Source organism: Lepus europaeus, chromosome 18, assembly GCF_033115175.1.
Source record: "Lepus europaeus isolate LE1 chromosome 18, mLepTim1.pri, whole genome shotgun sequence".
NCBI lineage: Eukaryota > Metazoa > Chordata > Mammalia > Lagomorpha > Leporidae > Lepus > Lepus europaeus.
In genome coordinates, this window is record NC_084844.1 from 62,040,995 (window position 1) to 62,058,878 (window position 17,884).

Here is a 17,884-nt window from a genome sequence, read left to right on the forward strand (position 1 = left end):
TTGGTGGGAAGCCCTGCTGTGCTGGCAGGGATGGCGTCCAGAGAATGGGCAAGGCCATTTGAGAGTAGCACTCAGGGCAGGGGAGGGTAAGGCCGGCCACTCATGTCCCCCTGATCCCACACGGGACAGAGGAGGGTGAAGCCAGCCGCACGTGTCCCCTGAGCCCACGCAGGGACAGAGGAGGGTGAAGCTGGCCACGCGTGTCCCCTGAGCCCACGCAGGGACAGAGGAGGGTGAAGCCGACCACGCGTGTCCCCTGAGCCCATGCAGGGACAGAGGAGGGTGAAGCTGGCCACGTGTGTCCTCCTGAGCCCACGTAGGGACCAGAACCCTAAGAGTTGTCTCTGGCTGCCCTATTCTCTCCCTTAAGACTCACCTGGATCCCTTTGTATGGCCCCCTCCCCTTGGCTAGTGGGACACATCCCAGCTCCGACTGCTGCTGCCCGAGCACCGTAGCACCCACCGCAGGCTTGCCTTACCCATCTGTAGTAGTCATAGCCCTTGTGTTGCCCGGGCTGTTCAAGGCCGACCAGGCAGCTTGTCTGGAAGCCTCAACCTCCCTCTCCTCCACGCAGCCCCCGTGAGCTTCTAACCCCACCCCAGCCTGCTTGTGCCTCTCCTTTTCTTTTCTTTTTTTTTTTTTTTAAAGATTTATTTATTTATTTGAAAGTTAGAGTTTCACAGAGAGAGGAGAGGCAAAGAGAGAGGTCTCCCATCTGATGGTTCACTCCCCAGTTGGCCGCAATGGCCAGAGCTGCGCCAATCTGAAGGCAGGAACCAGGAACTTCCTCCGGGTCTCCCGTGCGGGTGTAGGGGCCCAAGGACTTGGGCTATTTTCGGCTGCTATCTCAGGCCATAGCTGAGAGCTGGATCAGAAGAGGAGCAGCCGGGACTAGAACCGGCACCCATATGGGATGCCGGCGCTTAAGGCCAGGGTGTTAACCCACTGCGCCACAGCGCCGGCCCCGCCTCTCCTTTTCTGTTGGTCGCCGTCAGCACAGGGACCGTGGGAGGCTCTGGTCCAGCGACACAAGCCCAGGTAAGGAGCCAGCTGCACCCCCTCCCCCTGAAAGCCCCATAGTTTCAGTGACGTGTGAGGGACTGTGAAGACTCCTTCCCCGCCCCACTAGAGGTGTGGAGTGGAGCTGGAGGCGGGGCTGGGGCCTGCAATGGGATGGCCCTGGGGCTGCGTCTCACCAGGAGGCAGGTGTCCCTCAGTCCCACGCTGGGGTCATCAGCTTCCAGGCCCTGGGTGAACCAGGCAGGGTGTGGGGCTCAGGTGGAAGGGCCTTGTGGTGCTGGTTTGGGTGTGGTTGGTGGGACCACCACATGCCCAGCACAGCTGTTGCTCCGTCAGCATGTGGTCACTTCCTCACTTTGAGCTGTGGTATGGGGCCTGCGTCTCCTGGGGAGGGGGAGCCCATGCTGGTCAGGACCTCTGTTCTGTTCCCAGTGTGGAGCGCCCAAAGGCAGTCTGGATACTGGCATCTGTGTGTGGCCTGGAGGCGCTGTTTGTTCCTTTTCTGTGCCCACCGCCTTTGCTGTTGTCCCAACCTGGGGTTCCAAAGTGGCCTGGACACTGGGCCGTGTCGGGGGACTCAGCTGTGCGCAACAGAGAAGTTACTGTCTGAACTGCTTCTGGGAGTTGAGGGACACTGAGTCCGTCCACGCGCCGGGCAGCTCTGCATCTTCCTAAGTGGGGCCCTGTCCCTGTTACACACCAACTCCCGCTCTGCTCTGTGTCTGCATGTCTTCCTGGCTCCACGTGGCCGTGGCATACGTCGTGTGTGCCCTCTGGTGACTGGTTTGTCCCACGGCACAATGTTTTCATGAGTGTCTGTGTTGGCACATGACCACAGTCTCACTTCTCTCTATGGTAGGCTAGCATGCCATCTACACGCATGTACAGTCTCTTCTCTGGTGAGGTGACGTGCTGTCTACCTGTGGTGCACACACACCACCTCTTCCCGTTCACCTGTAATGGACAGGTGTGTTGCTTCTCCTTTTTGGCAGTTGTGAGCTTTGCAGTGTGGACGTGGATGTATGAACGCCTGTTTAGGTCCTGGTTTTCAGTTCTTCGGGGTGTGTACTCAGAATAGTGTTGCTCAATAATACAGTAAATCCGTGTTGGATGGGGCAGGTTCTGTTCCCAGGAACCTCTGCACGGGGTCCTCACCAGCACTTTCTGCTTTCTGACTGTGTGTTTAATCCCACCATAGTGGGTGTGAAGCACTCTCTGTTGTATAGTTTGGATTCGCACTTCCCCAATGACCTGAGATTTGAATGTCTTTTCATTGTCTACTCATCCTTTGCCTCCCTGCCACTGCCCTTTTTTAAAAAATTTATTGTTACTTGAAAAGCAGAATGACAGATTTTTTTTCCCATCCCCTGGTTCACTCACAAAATGGCTACAATGGTCAGGGCTAGGCCGGGCTGAAGCCAGGAGCTGGGAATTCCATCCCAGTCTCCCATACGGGTAGCAGGAGCCCAGTTCCTTGAGCCGCCTTGGCTGCTTTCCCAGGTGCATTAGCAGGGAGCTGGATTGGAAGCAGAGCAGCCAGGACTCCACCCAGGCCCTCCAGTATGGGACGTGGGCGTCCCAAGCAGCCATGTAATGTGTTGTGCCACAGCACCTGTGCCCGTGCCCACTTTGTAGTTGCTTGTTGATTTGAGGAGTTCTTTCTGACTTGTGGGCATTGGTCTTGTACTGGAGAGATGATTTGCAGGTGCTTCCCTTGGACAGCTTCCCTTTTCATTCTCCTAACAGCACCCTTAGATGTGCAGACGTTTGAATTCTGATGAAGTCCAGCTTACCTATTTTCTTCTCTTGTTGCTTGTGCTTTTGGTGTCGTATCCAGGAAATCATCGCCAAGCCCACTGTCATGAAGCTTTTCCCCTCAGCAGCTCTTACACTGAGGTCTTTGTCCCATTCTGAGGTCATGGTTGCCTTGGGGTGTAGCTCTGACAGAGCCTGCCAGCCAGCTGTGAGGCCCTGCTCCCTGGTAGGAGGAGGGCGGGCCGTGGCAGGTGAGCGAGGGCTTCCTCTGGCAGAGGCCCCTGGCCCCGTGGAGGGGCCCGAGCATCTTGTTGCCCAGCCAGCAGCGGCCGGCAGGCAGGTCTGGCACAGCAGGTGTACAAAGGAACTTCCTGGTCTTGGCAGCAAGTGAAAAGGGTCCTTGTGTTCTGTTCTTTCTTGAAAAAATGAGTTCAGCTGGCTCTGATAACACCCCCGAAAGCCCTGAATGGGTCGTTTCCACACCACTCCAGAACGCCTCCCAGACCACTACTGTGTGTGCGGCCACAGGCACGGCCCACCCACCGCCGTTCCAGGGGCTGGCTGAGCACCAGCGCTCCCTCTCTGTCCATCCCTGCAAGCCCAGGTGCTTCGGAGATCCCAGGGCATCCCTTTCCTTTCCTTTAAAGATGTACTTACTTGAAAGGCAGCTTTACAGAGAGGGGGAGAGAGAGTGTTTGATTGATCTTCCATCCGCTGGTTCACGCCCCAAATGGCCACAGTGGCCAGGGCTGGGCCAGGCAGGAGCCAGGAGCTTCATCCAGGTCTGCCTTGTGGGTGCAAGCACTTGGGCCGTCTTCTGCTTTTCCTACATCATTAGCAGGAAGCTGCATCAGAAGTGGAGCAGCTGAGACTTGAACCAGCACCCATATGGAATGCCAGCATTGCAGGTAATGGCTTAACCTGTTACTCCACAAAGACCGAGGTGCCTCTGAGTGGGACAAGAGCTGAACAGGACAGGTGGTTTGTTGTTGTTGTTGTTGTTGTTTTTTTTTTTTTGAGGCTTTTATTTATTTATTTGAAAGAGTTGGAGAGGGAGAGAGAGAGAGAGAGAGCGAGCTCTTCCATCCACTGGTTCACTCCCACCTGGCTGAAATGAGTGGGGCTGGGCTGAAGCCAGGAGCCAGGAGCTTCTTCCGGGTCTCCCACATGGGTTGCAGGAGCCCAAGCACTTGGGCCATCTTCCCCTGCTTTTGCTGGGTCTTTATCAGGGAGCTGGATCAGAAGTAGAGCAGTCAGGTATCAAACTGTCACAGGGCTGAATCTTTTTAAGCTGATAAGAATAGATACTATACTTGATCTTAGCCAAAAGGCCGAGAATTGATGGGGCTGAATCTTTTCAAAGGGGGCCCTCCGCTCTGTGGAGGCCTCTGTGGTCAGAGCCCTGTGGATGGACTGTCAGGACCCTGGCTGCTCCCGTCACACACAGTAGTGGCAGCTAGGTCTCATTTCCAGTCCTGGGATGTGGGGCAAGCACGGCAGTCCTTTCAGGCCAGGCTCCAGGCTGCGGGGCCTGGGCTGTCTTCTCTGTGCAGTGTTTTACTTTTTAAAAAAAATTTATTTTCATTCTGTTTGAAAGACAGAGATATCTTCCTCCTTCTGGTTAGTTCTTCAAATGGACACAACAGCAAGAACTGGGCCAGGCTGAAGCCAGGAGCCCGGAACTCCCAGGTCTCCTGTGTGGGTGGCGGGAGCCCAGGCACTGGAGCCATCACCACTGCCTCTCAGGGGGCATTAGCAGAAAGCTGGAGTTGAGAGCAGAGCTGGGATTCAAACCCCGGGGCTCTGATGTGTGCAGGACTTTGTTTTGTTCTAAGTGTAGGGAGTCATTGTCTTTTAGGTAACCTCAGGGTTGTACAACCATTACCACAATCTAATTTTTGAATGTTTTTCATCACTCTTAAAAGAGACCCTGCGGCCGGTGCTGCAGCTCAGTAGGCTAATCCTCCGTCTGCGGCGCCAGCACACCGGGTTCTAGTCCCAATCGGGGCGCCAGATTCTATCCCGGTGGCCCCTCTTCCAGGCCAGCTCTCTGCTATGGCCCGGGAGCGCAGTGGAGGATGGCCCAAGTGTGTGGGTCCTGCACCCCATGGGAGACCAGGAGAAGCACCTGGCTCCTGGCTTCGGATCAGCGCGGTGCGCCAGCCGCGGCGGCCATTGGAGGGTGAACCAACGGCAAAGGAAGACCTTTCTCTCTGTCTCTCTCTCTCTCTCACTATCCGCTCTGCCTGTCAAAAAAAAAAAAAAAAAAAAAAAAGATGAGGCCCTGCAGTCTTGGCCATCTACCCCCTAACCCCCTCCCACCCCCCGCCCCAGTTACAGCCCCTGACACCCACTCATCTGGGCCCTCCTCTCTCGACCATCTTGTCCTGGACTCAGCACCACGTCCACCTCTTGACTTCGAGCTCTGAAGTCCTGCCTGAGGCCACAGTGGGGGCTGCAGATGACGCGTGGCCCTAGGCGCCCTAGGGAAGGCCAGGGACCCTGGAAGTGAGGCCCGCCCTAGGCCCTGCGTTCTGTGTGAGAACAGAGCCTGGGGCTCTCTGGGCTTCGCACAGACCTCGTCCTGTTGAATCAGATTTTAGCGAAGTTTGTTGTTGATATTTTATAAAGAAAACACTTACAGGGCCAGCGCTGTGGTATAGTGGGTAAAGCCACCGCCTGCAATGCTGGCATCCCATATGGGCACCGGTTCATGTCCAGCTCCCTGCTGATGGCCTGGGAAAAGCAGCTGAGGATGGCCCAGGTATTTGAGCCCCTGCACCCATGTGGGAGATCTGCTGGGGAGTGAACCAGTGGATGGAAGTACTCTCTGTCTCTCCCCTTCTCTAACACTTTCAAAATAAGTAAAATAAATCTAAAACACATTTATATGTAATGTATATATATACAAATGTTTGTCCTATAAATAAGTCTAGGGGCTGGCACTGTGACGTAGTGGGTAAAGCCTCACCTGCAGTGCCACTGTCCCATGTAGGCACCAGTTCAAGTCCTGGCTACTCCACTTCTGATCCAGCTCTCTGCTATGGCCTGGGAAAGCAGTAGAAGATGGCCCAAGTCCTTGGGTTCCTGCACCCGCATGGGAGACTTGGAAGAAGCTCCTGGCTCCTGGCCTCGGATCCACCCAGCTCCAGCTGTTGTGGCCATGTCGGGAGTGAACCAGCAGATGGAAGACCTCTCTCTCTCTCTCTGCCTCTCCTTTTCTCTCTCTGTAACTCTGCCTTTCAAATAAATAAATAAATCTTTAAAATAAATAAATCAGTCTAAAGTAGAAATCTGGACGGTTGTCACTCATAGATACTTTCTGGGGCTCATTTGGGATGTGCAGAAGTGAGTGCCATTAACCTGTGTCAGGTCCCTGACAGCCTTGTGTGCAGAACACGTGTGTGACCTGTAGGCACTGTACAGGGCCCGCCCCTTCAGGAATCACAGAGGTGAGGACAGAGCAGGGGGGGCCCTGAGGCCCCCAGGCCAGCAGGCAGGCTGGGAGGTGGGGGTGGTCAGCAAGGTTAAGTCATGGGGGCTGGGAGGCCGCAGGAGCAGTTGACAGAGGATGATCTGGTGAGATCTGTGGTGGTGAGGTCTGGGCCTGAGCCAGTTTGGCTCCAGCCTGTTCCTTTCAAGCATTCAGGAGGTCCTGAGCCCCTCCCCACCCCAGCCTGTGCTGACGGAGCCCAGTGAGGAGGTTCCCCAGCCCATGCCGTGGCTGCAGCCTGCAGACCCAGCTGGCCAGGCTTCTTCCCGGTTGTTCCCATGAGGGCTGCTGATGGCTGGGGAGGGGTGCAGAACCAGGGCCGCCTTCTGCAGGAGGCAGTGTGGTGTGGACACGGCCTGGATGAGGACAGTATCGGGGCTGTTCTTTGCGGCCGGGCCGGTCCCACTGTTTTGTGGACTGTGACGGTGACTGCCTACAGGTCACCTGGCCGCAGGGCACCAGGGCTTCCTGCTCTTGTGGGTGAGCAGGTGTAGGACAGGCGGAAGGGCCAGGCTCCCGACTGGGTGCGCTACCTCTTTGCAGAGAGACCCTTGTCTTGTACTTTCCCGTGTGGTCCCCTCCTGGTAGCAGTTCTGCCATCCTAGCTGTGGCCAGGGGAACCAGGGAAGCCGTAATGTGGGGTGGTGGTGGGGTCCATAGCCTGTGAATGGCCATCTCTTTCGGAAAATGAATGAATCAAAACCACTGATGCTCAGCCTCTGAAGACCTGGGTTCCTAACCCCTGGAGGTGTAGAATTAGGGCAGAGAGCTCTGTGGAGCGGACGTCGCTGCTGCCAGCACCGGAAGCAGATGCACTCCGGCTGGATTTGGGTTACAGCCTAGATACTTGCCCTTGCAGCTCAGGGTCCGCGCCCTGCTGGAGTGGTTTTTCTTTTCTCTCCCCTCTCCCCTCTCCCCTCTCCCCTCTCCCCTCTCCCCTCCCCCCCCTCCCCTCTCCCCTCCCCTCCTTTCCTCTTTCTCCTCTCCCCTCTCCTCTCGTCTCCTTTTTTTTAAAAAATTTTTTTTTATTTTTTGCCAGGCAGAGTTAGAGTTATAGACAGTGAGAGAGAGACGGAGAGAAAGGTCTTCCTTCCGTTGGTTCACTCCCCTAATGGCTGCCACAGCTGGCGTTGCGCCCATCCGAAGCCAGGAGCTGGGTGCTTCCTCCCGGTCTCCCTTGAGGGTGCAGGGACCCAAGCACTTGGGCCATCCTCCACTGCACTACCGGGCCACAGCAGAGAGCTGAACTGGAAGAGGAGCAGCTGGGACAGAATCCGGTGCCCCAGCCGGGACTAGAACCCAGTGTGCCGGTGCCACAGGCAGAGGATTAATCAAGTGAGCCATGGCACCGGCCTCTCCTCTCCTCTCCTTTTTTTTTTTTTTTTAAGATTTATTTATTTATTTCAAAGAGTTACAGAGAAGGAGAAGCAGGGAGAGAGTGAGAGAGGGAGCGTGCGCACGAGAGAGCTTCCATCCACTGGTTCATTCCCCAGATGCCTGCAATGGCTGAGGCTGGGCCAGGCTGAAGCCAGGAGCTTCATCCAGGACTCCCATGTGGGTGCAGGGACCCGAGCACTTGGGCCATCTTCCATTGCCTTCCCAGGCACATTATCAGGGAGCTGGATTGGAAGTAGAGCAGCCAGGACTCTAACCGGTGCCCATGTGGGATGCTGGCGCTGTAGGCAGTGGCTTTACCCATTGCGTCACAGCACTTTTCCCTGGAACATGTTCTGTCCTGAGACTGTCCTGTTGTTCTGTGCTGAGAACGCAGATGGGCAGGTGAGCAGATGGGCAGGTGCTGGCCTGTGGGCAGCAGCCCCATCTAGGGGGCTACTGGGAAACCTTGGGGGTGAGCCCCACAGACACAGCTGAGTGTGGAGTAGTGAAAGGGCCAACCCCAGAGCCAGAGTCCAAGGGTGCAAGCCTCACACTGCTGCTTCCTGCACTGTGAGCTTGGAGAAGTCCCTGGAGCATCGGCGGTGCCTTCGCACGGGGCTGTGGGTGTCTGGGAGAGGATGAGGAGATAGGGAAGGTGTCAGTCCTCATCGGAGGACTGTGACAAGGGGCAGAGAGAACCGCTTGGAAGCCGTGTTGAAAAGTCACCACCAGGAGGCTGGTGTGGTGTAGCAGGTTAAGCCGCCACGTGTGATGGGAGCATCCCAAGTGGGCACCAGTTCGCATTCTGGCTGTTCCATTTCCCTATCCATCTCCCCGCTCCTGGCCTGGGAAGGCAGTGCAGACAGCTCAAGTGCTTGCTACTCATGAGGGAGACTGGGATGGCATTCCAGGCTCCTGACTTCAGCCTGGCCCAGCTCTGGCTGTTTTGGGCATCTGGGGAGTGAACCAGCAGCTGGAATATCTCTTTTTCTCTCTCCTTCTCTGACTTTCAAATAAATAAATCTTTTTTTAAAGAATGAACAAATGAAAAGAGTTGGCAGCATTTTTTTAAGTTAACAGCAGATCCTGTCTGCATTGCTGGGGCAGACATATAGTGGTGTAGCTGTTTTGGGAAATGGTTTGGCAGCACCTCAAAGACTGATACCTTACCCAGGGCTTCCACGCCGGGATCTGTACCTAGAAGCATGCGGGCACATGTCCACATGAGCAGCGGTGCCACTCGCAACCGCTGGGCTCTGTCAGTGCTGACTAAATAGTGTGGTCCGTCTGCACCAGGGAATAGGCTTGGGCCACAAAAGGAGTGAAGTGTGGAAGCTCGGTTTCCGTGAGATGTCCGCACTCCATCCGTGCACAGACTGGTGGCTGCCGCCTCTGTGATCACTCGTGGTCCCGACTCTCAGGGGGGCGGTGGAAATGTGCTACGGTCTTTGTGAGTGAGCTGGGTCATCGTCGCTGTGTGTGTGTGTGTGTGTGTATTATACCTCCATGGAGCTGATGTTAAGGACAGCTGGTGCCAGGCTAGCGGAAAATGAGTTCATCTGATTTTATAATAGGATGTTTCCTTGTTTTAAAGATTTACTTATTTGAAAGGCAGAGTGTGAGAGAGGGATGGATCTTCCATCTGTTGGTCTACTCTCCAAATGGTCACAATGGCCAGCGGCTTGGCCAGACCGAAGCCAGGAGCCTGGAACTTCATCTGCCTCTCTCACATGGGTTCTGGGGCCCATGCTCTTGGGCCCATTAGCAGGAAGCTGGATCGGAAGCAGAGCAGTGGAGACCCGCCCCTGCCCCCATGTGGGACGCTGGTGTTGCAGGTGGCTGCGCACCTTGTGCCGCAGTGCCACCACCATTCCGCCCCCTGTTGACAGGTGTTACTCGTCTGTGTGTGTGGTGTGTGTGGTGTTGGTTGCTGACACCATGGCACAGATGAGATGCTGTTGGCATTGTTGACACCATGAACCCAAAGATTGGGGTGGGAGTCAGGCCCTGCGACAGTCTTTGTCATTTTGTCCACACAGCAGCCACAGTCTGTGGCAAGCAGGGTCTGCCTCACAGAGCCCTCCAGTGGGCTTCAGGCAGGTGCAGGTGGGTCGAGGTGCCCACAGGCCAGCTGGATGGAAATGGCAGAAAGATGAGGTGGATTGAGCTGCCAGGGTCCGGGGAGGTTGTGCCTAACCTGAGCTTGACAGAGGAACTGGGTGTGTGTGTGTGTGTGTGTGTGTGGTATGTGGTGTGTGGTGCCAGGCCCAGCCCCCTGCTCTGTGAGTCAGACCCTTCCCTCCACTGGTGGTAGGGGGTGGGACCTCTAGAGCCCTGGGAGGGATAGCCCGACCATCCCACTCTTCTCCCAGTTCCACACTGCTTCTCCAGGGATGAGACCCAGGAAGTGGCAGGCTCCTGGTGAGCCCCGCGGCGAAGCTGCCAGCTGCCCCAGAGCAGGTGGACTCAGAGCCTGCCCTCCCTCTGGCTGCTGGGCATCTGGGCCCTGCAGGCCGTGGCATCCCTGTGGCCCCTTCAGCACAGAAGGCGGAGGGGACAAGGTCCTGGGAGGCCACCGTGCCTCCCCCACCCCCTGCCAAAGCATCCTCACCTCTGGGGAGTACAGGCATCGACAGCTAGCAGATCTCTAGGAGGCTCCGCTGGTCTGGCCTGAACTCCGTGGGAATCTCTGAAAGCCTGGCTCTGGGTTTCTGTTCCTGGTTTCAGTGTCCTACAGCTTTGGCTGTCAGGGAGGTTAGGGTGTGTCGTGTCAGTGCTGGCGGGACAGGTGCCTGGTTCCGTCCCTCCCACCCCCAGCTGGCGCTCGGGGGTGCAGCTTCTCTCTGGCCTCTCCTTGCTCCTCAGGTAGGCTTGCTGCCTGGAGACCGCCTGCTCTGGAGCTATCTCAGTGTGCTCTTGGGTCAGCAGCCCCCCTCCCTCGAGGCTAGACTCTCGGTCACCCGTCTCCCCGTGCCGTCCTGTAGGCAGAGCCGGGGTGCTGCTCTCCACAGAGGGAGAGGAGCCATTGCTGGCCTCTCTGTGACCCTGCTGTCTTCCCACAGCCCACAACCCTCCCTCAAGGCACCATCAACATGAACCAGTGCACAGACGTGGTGGACGGCGAGGGCCGCACCGGCCAGAAGTCCTCCCTGTGCATCCTGACGCCCGAGAAGGAGCACTTCATCAGGGCCGAGACCAAGGAGACCATCAGCGGGTGAGTGCTCATGCGCAGCGGCGGCGTGTCGGCCGTGGCGCCGCAGGCTTCCCAGGTGTCTGCTCCCTGGGCCTCACCTCACGCTTCACACCTACCAGGCTGCTCTTGTGTCCAGGCTGCCATGTCCTCTTCGCTGGACTCTCTACTATAAACATGCACACACACACATGCACACCTGGGGTCCCACCTGGCTCATGTGTGGGCCTTGGTCACATTCCGGGTCTCGCACAGAAAGCCGCCCCTCACCTGACTTCCTTGGCCAGGTAGGAAGATTGAGTAAATCTCCCCTCACTCGCCGTGTGCAGGCCTGGGAAGCCTGAGTGTGGAAGGGGGCCAAGTTTTAAGGAAGCTGATTTCCGGGGGGCACGAGCCCGGCCCCTTTGAGCCCACAGCAGCATCTGCCTTCCGGGGCAATTGGCCCAGCAGCAGGGTGTTTGCTCCTAGCAGCCTGAGCCGCGATGGAGAGCTGTGTGTGGTGCACCCAGGTCCCAGGGAGTCCACTGGCGCCCTTTCAGGTTGGGAAGGAGGCAGGTGAGGCCGATTCGGAAGCCCTGGGGAGAGTACATCTGGGCTGCAGGCTGATGACCGCAGCGCAGAGCACTTTGGGGCAAGCACACGGGCGACCCAGAGCACTGCCTCGCTGTAGCAGCCCCAGCCCTGGCAGCTGAGTGAGGGGGCAGCAGAGCCCTCTGCTGGCAGCCCTTCGCATGCACGTCCTAAAGCCCTGGGACAAACCAGGGGAGCATTTGCATCTCTCCCTTATTCCAGAACCCGCCACGTGTGGCCTCGGCCCACACTAGAAGGCGCTGTCAGTCCATTCTGGGCGCCAGTACCACTGACAGGCAAACTGTGAGGAGCTGGGGCTCCCCAGGCCCGTGCTTCCGGAGCTGCTGCAAGGCTGGGGGGGTGGGGTGTCCCTCGCACTGGCAGAGTCCCCGGTAGCCCAGGGCTTCCACGACAAGGGACGGGGTGCTCGTCTTTCTCTTCTGCTCACTGCCTCTGCTTATGCAGCCCCAGCGGTGTGGGCGATGAATATACAGAGGTTGATCCAGGTCCTCGCCCTGTGGCACAGATGCAGATACTAAGCAGAGGCTGGTAGCAGTGAGTGTGGGCCGCCCCCCAGCACGTGTGCAAAGAGTGGTGTGTAAACGAGAGAGAGACAGGCAAACGGCACATGAGCCCATGTGCCAGGCCCATGTGAGAGGACTCAGCCGAGGGAAGGTGCACCCGAGACGGTGGGAAGACACTAGGGCCGTGCTTGTGAGCAGGTCCAAGGGGGAAAGAGCGCCCCCTCCCGCTTCCACCTCTTCTTACAGGAAAGGGGGTGGTACCTCAGTCGGATACCAACATGGTCCTGGGATGCATCATTTTGCAGGGGTATGAGTTCCGTTTCGCCTAAATTTTAGCCAGTTAGTTACACCACGTCACCAAGACTCAGGTGTGGACACCTAGGGACCTTGCCAGCGCCCACCACCTCCCGAGTCAGATTCAGTTTTCACCCTCTGATGCCTGTGATTGGGCACTAAATTCTAACCTGTGAAGCCCCGGGGGCCGCTCAAACCACGTCCACCCATTGCAGGTGCCCTCCAGGTCTGCACTTCCTGGCTCACCTCTGCTGCTGCCCAGGGAGCCATCACCCAGCCTGAGTCCTAGGTCAGGGGGTGAGGAGATGGGGGAATCGGTAGAGTCCCACCAGGCCTGCTTCCTGAGTTCTTCCTGGAGCAGACCTGCGGCAGCAGCTGGTCGCCCCGGCTCACCCAGATGGCTCTGCCCCAGAGCTGGGGGTCTGGTGCCCACAGCTGTGCCACATTCAACCCCCTCTCTTCACTACATTATATTTGTGACACATCTGGGTGACGCTAGACACTTCCATGACAACCCAAGTGCCGAGGACATATTCCGTCCCATTCCCAGACAACAGCGGGCCAGCCAGCCCCTTCTGAGAGCCCAGCCGCTCTGTTCAGTGGGCAGTGCTGTGGCGAGCCCTCTCCTCTCCTCAGGCCCTGCTGCCAGGTTCCTTAGTGACGCCGAGCGACGGTGTCAGGCCTGTTCGTGGGTCTCAGGAATGCCTGGCGGGAACGGCAGCTGTTACTGCAGGCTGCCGCGTACCCCGACGTCGCGTGCCTGCTCGGTTCCTGTGCTAGCTTCTCCCGTGCTCTGCTCCTGGCCAGCGCTGGTGAAGAGGAGGGAGCAGCAGATTGCCCAGGGCCCAGGCTGCCGCCTTTTGGCCTCTGGGGCCGTGGAGAAGCACCCTGCAGGACCTCGGCCGGAATCTGACCTGGCTGTCCTGTTTGTTCATTCTCTGAGCCAGTGGAGCATTACTGTCCTTGGGTTGAGCTGCCTGAGGGCAGCCCCTGTGCCACGTCCGGCTTCCCTGGACGTCAGCGTCAGCCAGGCAGTCTCTCTCTACCTCCTGACGCAGGCGACACGAGGCCTTCTCCTTAGGCCTGCTCAGCGTGCTCCTGGATGCCCTGGGCTCCGCCCGCAGCCTGGTACCCTGAGGAGGACCTAGAGTGGCAGGGCCTGTACTTCCTTCCCTTCTGAAGAGAATGTGGGGGCTGCCTGGCCACCCCAGACCCCGGGCTGGAGCCAGCTTCCAGGAGCAGGGCCCTTCCTCGCTCCATGCCTCCCGCCACTTCCTCCAGCCCCCCAGGACTGGTACGAAGCCCCAGCGAGCAAACCCCTGTTCAGTTCCTTTGTCCTTCATAAAATCTCATAAAAAGGTGATCACAGTGGTCCTTGGCCTGATTTCAGACATGCTGGGAACAAAGCCCTGAGAAGCTGGTTAGCAGAGCGGATCCGGAGCCACAGCCTCCTGCCGGTAGCCCCGCCCTGCCCTGCCCTGCCCCATACTGGCCCCGAGCATGCCTCCAACACACGGGCCCTGGGGGCTCCCTGAGCAGCCCTCTCCGACTCTCCCAGTGCAGGGGTGTCTGCACCCTCCCTGTGTAGGATGCAGCCTAGGAGATCAGCTGCTCTCCCCTCAAGGTGACCACCACGGAGAACTTCGCTTGTGCGACTCCTGGTTTCCTGCCTCAGGGCCAGCATCTGCCTTGCTAGCCCCAGGTGGCTGCCAGTTGCAGCCCCTCTGTACCCGCCCACATCTACCCTGGAAGGGCAGCGTTAGAGGCAAGTCCAGGCCCTGGGGACAGCATTGCCATGCCCTCCCATACTGCCCCAAGGCCCGTGGTCAGGCCTGCGCCCTGCCAGGGTGGAGTCCACATCCTAGGCCTGCGCTTGCCCGAGTCTGCCCTGCAGGCACTTCCATCTGGGGCGATGCCTGGCTCTGCCCGAGGCCCGGCAGCTTGGCCCACATCAGCAGGGCCAGGTGTCATAGTCCCTGAGAGCCTGGGTCTCACCTGGTGTCCTGGCTCTTCTCTTCCTAGGTGGCTGGAGATGCTCATGGTCTATCCCAGGACCAACAAGCAGAACCAGAAGAAGAAACGGAAAGTGGAGCCGCCCACACCACAGGTAGGTGCTGGGCTGGCCGGGTGACGTCCTCTCTTTGGGCCTGGGACCTGGGAAGAAGGGACCAGAGGGTAGGGGAGAGGACTGGGCCACGGCTGAGGCGGTCACCAGCCCTGCGCCTACCCCTCCTTGCTTCCCACATGCTTTGAACCACAGGTACAGGGCAGCCGCTGGAGTGCCCCTGGGCTGCCCGAGGGAGGAGCATGCCAGAGGGGCCACCTGCTGGGTGCATCGCTTCATGGCCACTGTGCAGGGGAGGAGGTGGCCCCCAGGCAGCAGGTTGGACTGGAGGGAATCTGGAGAGACCTGGCCTAGGGAGGGGCTCTCAGGGCCCCCTTCCCTCTCCCATGTGACCAGGATGAGTGTTCCTTCCCTGGCCCTCTCCCCACCCTCCAGTCTGCAGGGGCTCAGGGCACTGAAGGGATCTGTACCTGCTCCAGTGCCCCCGACTCCTAGGGCCCCAGGGGAGTGGGGTAACCTTTCTGAGCCTCAGCTAACTAATTTGCATAGTGGGCTGGTTGGTCCCTCATTGCTGTTACCCTGAATGCTACAGGACACACTGGGCCCGGATGTCACTAAGCCTGTCTGAGCTCCGTGCCAAATGTTACCCTCACCAGGGCCTTGCCTACAGGGCATCCCAGCCTCCCAAGAGTGAACAGGGTGGACGCTGAGGTCCCTTGGGCATCACAAGGCCAGCAGCCCACGAATATGAAGAGAGTCGGCCCCTGATGGAATCCTGCCTCCCGTGGGGCCCTGCCTTACCGGGCTGTGGTGGCTGGGGTGGGCTGCACAGGGGCAGGGTGCCCAACCTGTGTCCCTTCCCCACACAGGCCCTCCCTCCAGCCCAGTGCAGCTGGGCATGTCCTCAGCAGATGGGCGTCCACCCGGTGTCCCCTCTCGTCCCTTCCCCAGGAGTACCCTAGGTGCCCAGAGCAGCATCCCCTGGAGAGCGATGTGCAAAATAGGCCTTCACAGTAGCTTCTGGAGACAGAAAATGGAGCTTCCAGCTGGGGAAGAGCAGTTACTTAAATCCCCCAACGCCGCCTGGTCTGAGAAAAAAAATCCTCGGGCAGAAAAACGCTGTTGAGCGTTAGCCGTGTTCCCATGGTGATGCCTTGGGAATGGCACAGCACAGAGCTCTGCCTCCAAATAAGGTAACTGTGGTGCAAGAGGCGCAGGCCAGCTGGAGGAGTGGCCTCGCTGGACCCCGGCCGGCTTGAAGGCCCCTCTGTGCAGAACGAGCCAGCTGGTCCCCGGGGGGCCGGGCTCCCTTGCCCCCATGAGCCCCAGCAGGTCCCTAGCTCCCTCTTGGAGGCCACCTAGTGACAGGGACTTCTGCAGAGGGGAGACGCGTCCAAGGTTGGGCTGGAGTCTGCAGGCAGGCTGTCCCTGGGTTCAAGGCCCGTGTGAAAGCAGCAGGAGCCCAAGGCCCTGAACCTGGCCTCTTTCTCCGTGGCCCAGCGTAGCCTGAGAGTCCCACATGGAGCCACCTGGACACCGACGGGCTCAGCCCTGCCCTCCGGGACTGCTGATGCTTGGCCTCTGGGAGGGGCCCACATTTGGGGCTGTGGGGGCAGGGTCCCAGCAGAGCCCACGACAGAGAAAAGAGGCAGGTCCAGCCCTGGCTTAGAGCCTGTGGCCTGAGAGGCACAGCTGGACTACGGAAGCCACTGACTGAGCCGCCAGCAGAAGGAAAGGCTGATCGGGAGGAGAGCAGGGCAGGAAGGAGGTGGCAGGACTGCCTGCTGGCCAGCACTAGCTCTGGGAGGCCCGCCCCTCCCCTCAGCTCAGCCCCAGCCCCTCTCCAAGGGCTTCCCACTTCTCCAGGGGCGTCAGTGGCCCCTCTCCCGTCCCGGGGGTCCTCGGCTCTCCAAGAAGTGGTGAGGGCCCTCAGCTGGGCGAGCTTTCCTGACCCCCCTTTTCACTCTTTGCCCTCTGCTTTGAAACCCCTTTCTGAGAGGCTCTGGGAGACAGCACAGCCTTCATTGTGACCTCGCCAGCCGCGCACAGGGCAGCTGTACTGGCCACCCAGGAAACAGCACAGGGCCGGGGGGCTTTCACCGCCTCCCCCAGGCCGGGCCGGGTCCCTGCAGTGTGGGCAGTGCAGGGGCCCCAGGGTAGGCCTGGCCGACGTCTCATCCACTCGCTCACAAGAAGAAAAGTCTTTCCCTGTCACCCACCCACGCTGCTCCCCTGGAAGGTGGAGTGGCTTTGTCCCCGCTGCAGTTCAGCGCAGAAGTGGAAGAAAGCAGGCCCCCAGACGAGCGGAGGAGGCCCTGGGGAGGCCGGCGGCGGTGTATCTTTCAGGAGCAGAGGGCTGGAGGGGAGAGGGTGTGCAGCAGCATGGCCCCGAGAAATGTGTGCACAGCCTGGGGGTCTCAGGCTTCAGGAAGGGATGTGTGCGTGTGGAGGGCGGGGGTGGGGTGGGGTGGGGTCTCAGGAGCCCCTGGCCAGGGACGTGACCCTCATGGGCATAGCCCCCTGCCCCTTTCTCTGTGGCCCTCCTGGTGACTTCTGCCAACCTCCCCCTCTGCAGAGGGGACCAGTCTCCTGAGGACAGTGTCCTGCCTCTGCCTCCCACTTGCACACTGCAGGAGTCTGAGCCCCATGCCTGGCCCGCAAGTGTGGTACAGGGCCTCCGGCCACCTGGACTTTGAGTGGATGGACCCCGAATCAGGGAGGGGCAGGGCAGAGGGGCCTGGAGTGACTGTGTCGGGGAAGCGGCACACCTGTGGGTTGTTGGTGCTGGCTAGAGGGGCCTGGTGTCCTCGGATCTTAGAGCTGTCGGGAAACTGTCACATCTGCTTATGAGAAGTCAGCTTCCGTAGAGGCTCTGCCTGGGCAGCCGACCTGGGCCTGAGAGCCTTCTGGGTTTTTTGTTGCCTGTGAGGCCTGCAGACCTTGCAAAGCTGATGATGGCTTTGGGCCAGGCACCCTACTCAAGGCCTTCCCTGCCCTTCTAGTCTTCCTCCTCCCTTCTAGTCTTCCTCCTTTTGGGGCTGTGTGGTGGTGGAGAGGCTGCCCCCTCCTGGCCAGGTGAGGCTACATGGTGCGGTGCACACCTGCTCTTACACCGGATTAACAGGAGCTGAAAGAGGCCAGGCGGCAGGGTGTGAGAGGGCATTGGACATTTGTGTGTGGCCCCTTCCTTCCAAGAGCACTGAGGTGGGCATCACTTCTGGGAGGGGCCGAAGCCATTCTGCACACCCCCGGGCAGGGTGGTGAGGCCCTGGCCGTAAGCTGTGCTGTAGCCCCGGGGGTCCCAGCCCCGCACTTGCTCGTCTGGGCTCTTCCGTTGTGGGGTTGAGTGCAGGATTTCCACAGTCCAGAACTGGACTCCCTGCGTCTGTTGGGTGCCTGCCCCTCCCCCCAGCACTTCTTCCCCAGGCAGCCCCACTTGTGGCATTCCAACCACCCAGCGAAAGGCGGGAGTTAACCCCTTCCCACAGCTCCCAGTCTGCATCTCCCCTGTGCGTGTGTGGGAGTGAGCGAGAGGGTGTGCAGTCTGTACATGGGTGTGGGAGCCAGTGAGAGCAGTGTGTGTGTGTGTGGGAGC

The 17,884-nt window shown here is 59.0% G+C and overlaps 1 protein-coding gene and 1 pseudogene across 6 annotated transcripts in view; one reads left to right on the top strand and one right to left on the bottom strand.

The window, feature by feature from the left end:
• MPRIP (myosin phosphatase Rho interacting protein) overlaps positions 1-17,884 on the top strand; it is a 114,490-nt gene that overhangs the window by 58,992 nt on the left and 37,614 nt on the right. For all 6 annotated transcript variants that reach the window (XM_062216611.1, XM_062216610.1, XM_062216613.1 and 3 more), the window contains exons 4-5: positions 10,709-10,860; positions 14,247-14,331. In XM_062216611.1, coding sequence (XP_062072595.1) covers positions 10,709-10,860; positions 14,247-14,331 — 237 coding nt within the window. The remainder of the gene's footprint in view (positions 1-10,708; positions 10,861-14,246; positions 14,332-17,884) is intronic.
• On the bottom strand, positions 3,944-4,119 carry LOC133747438 (U2 spliceosomal RNA; annotated as a pseudogene).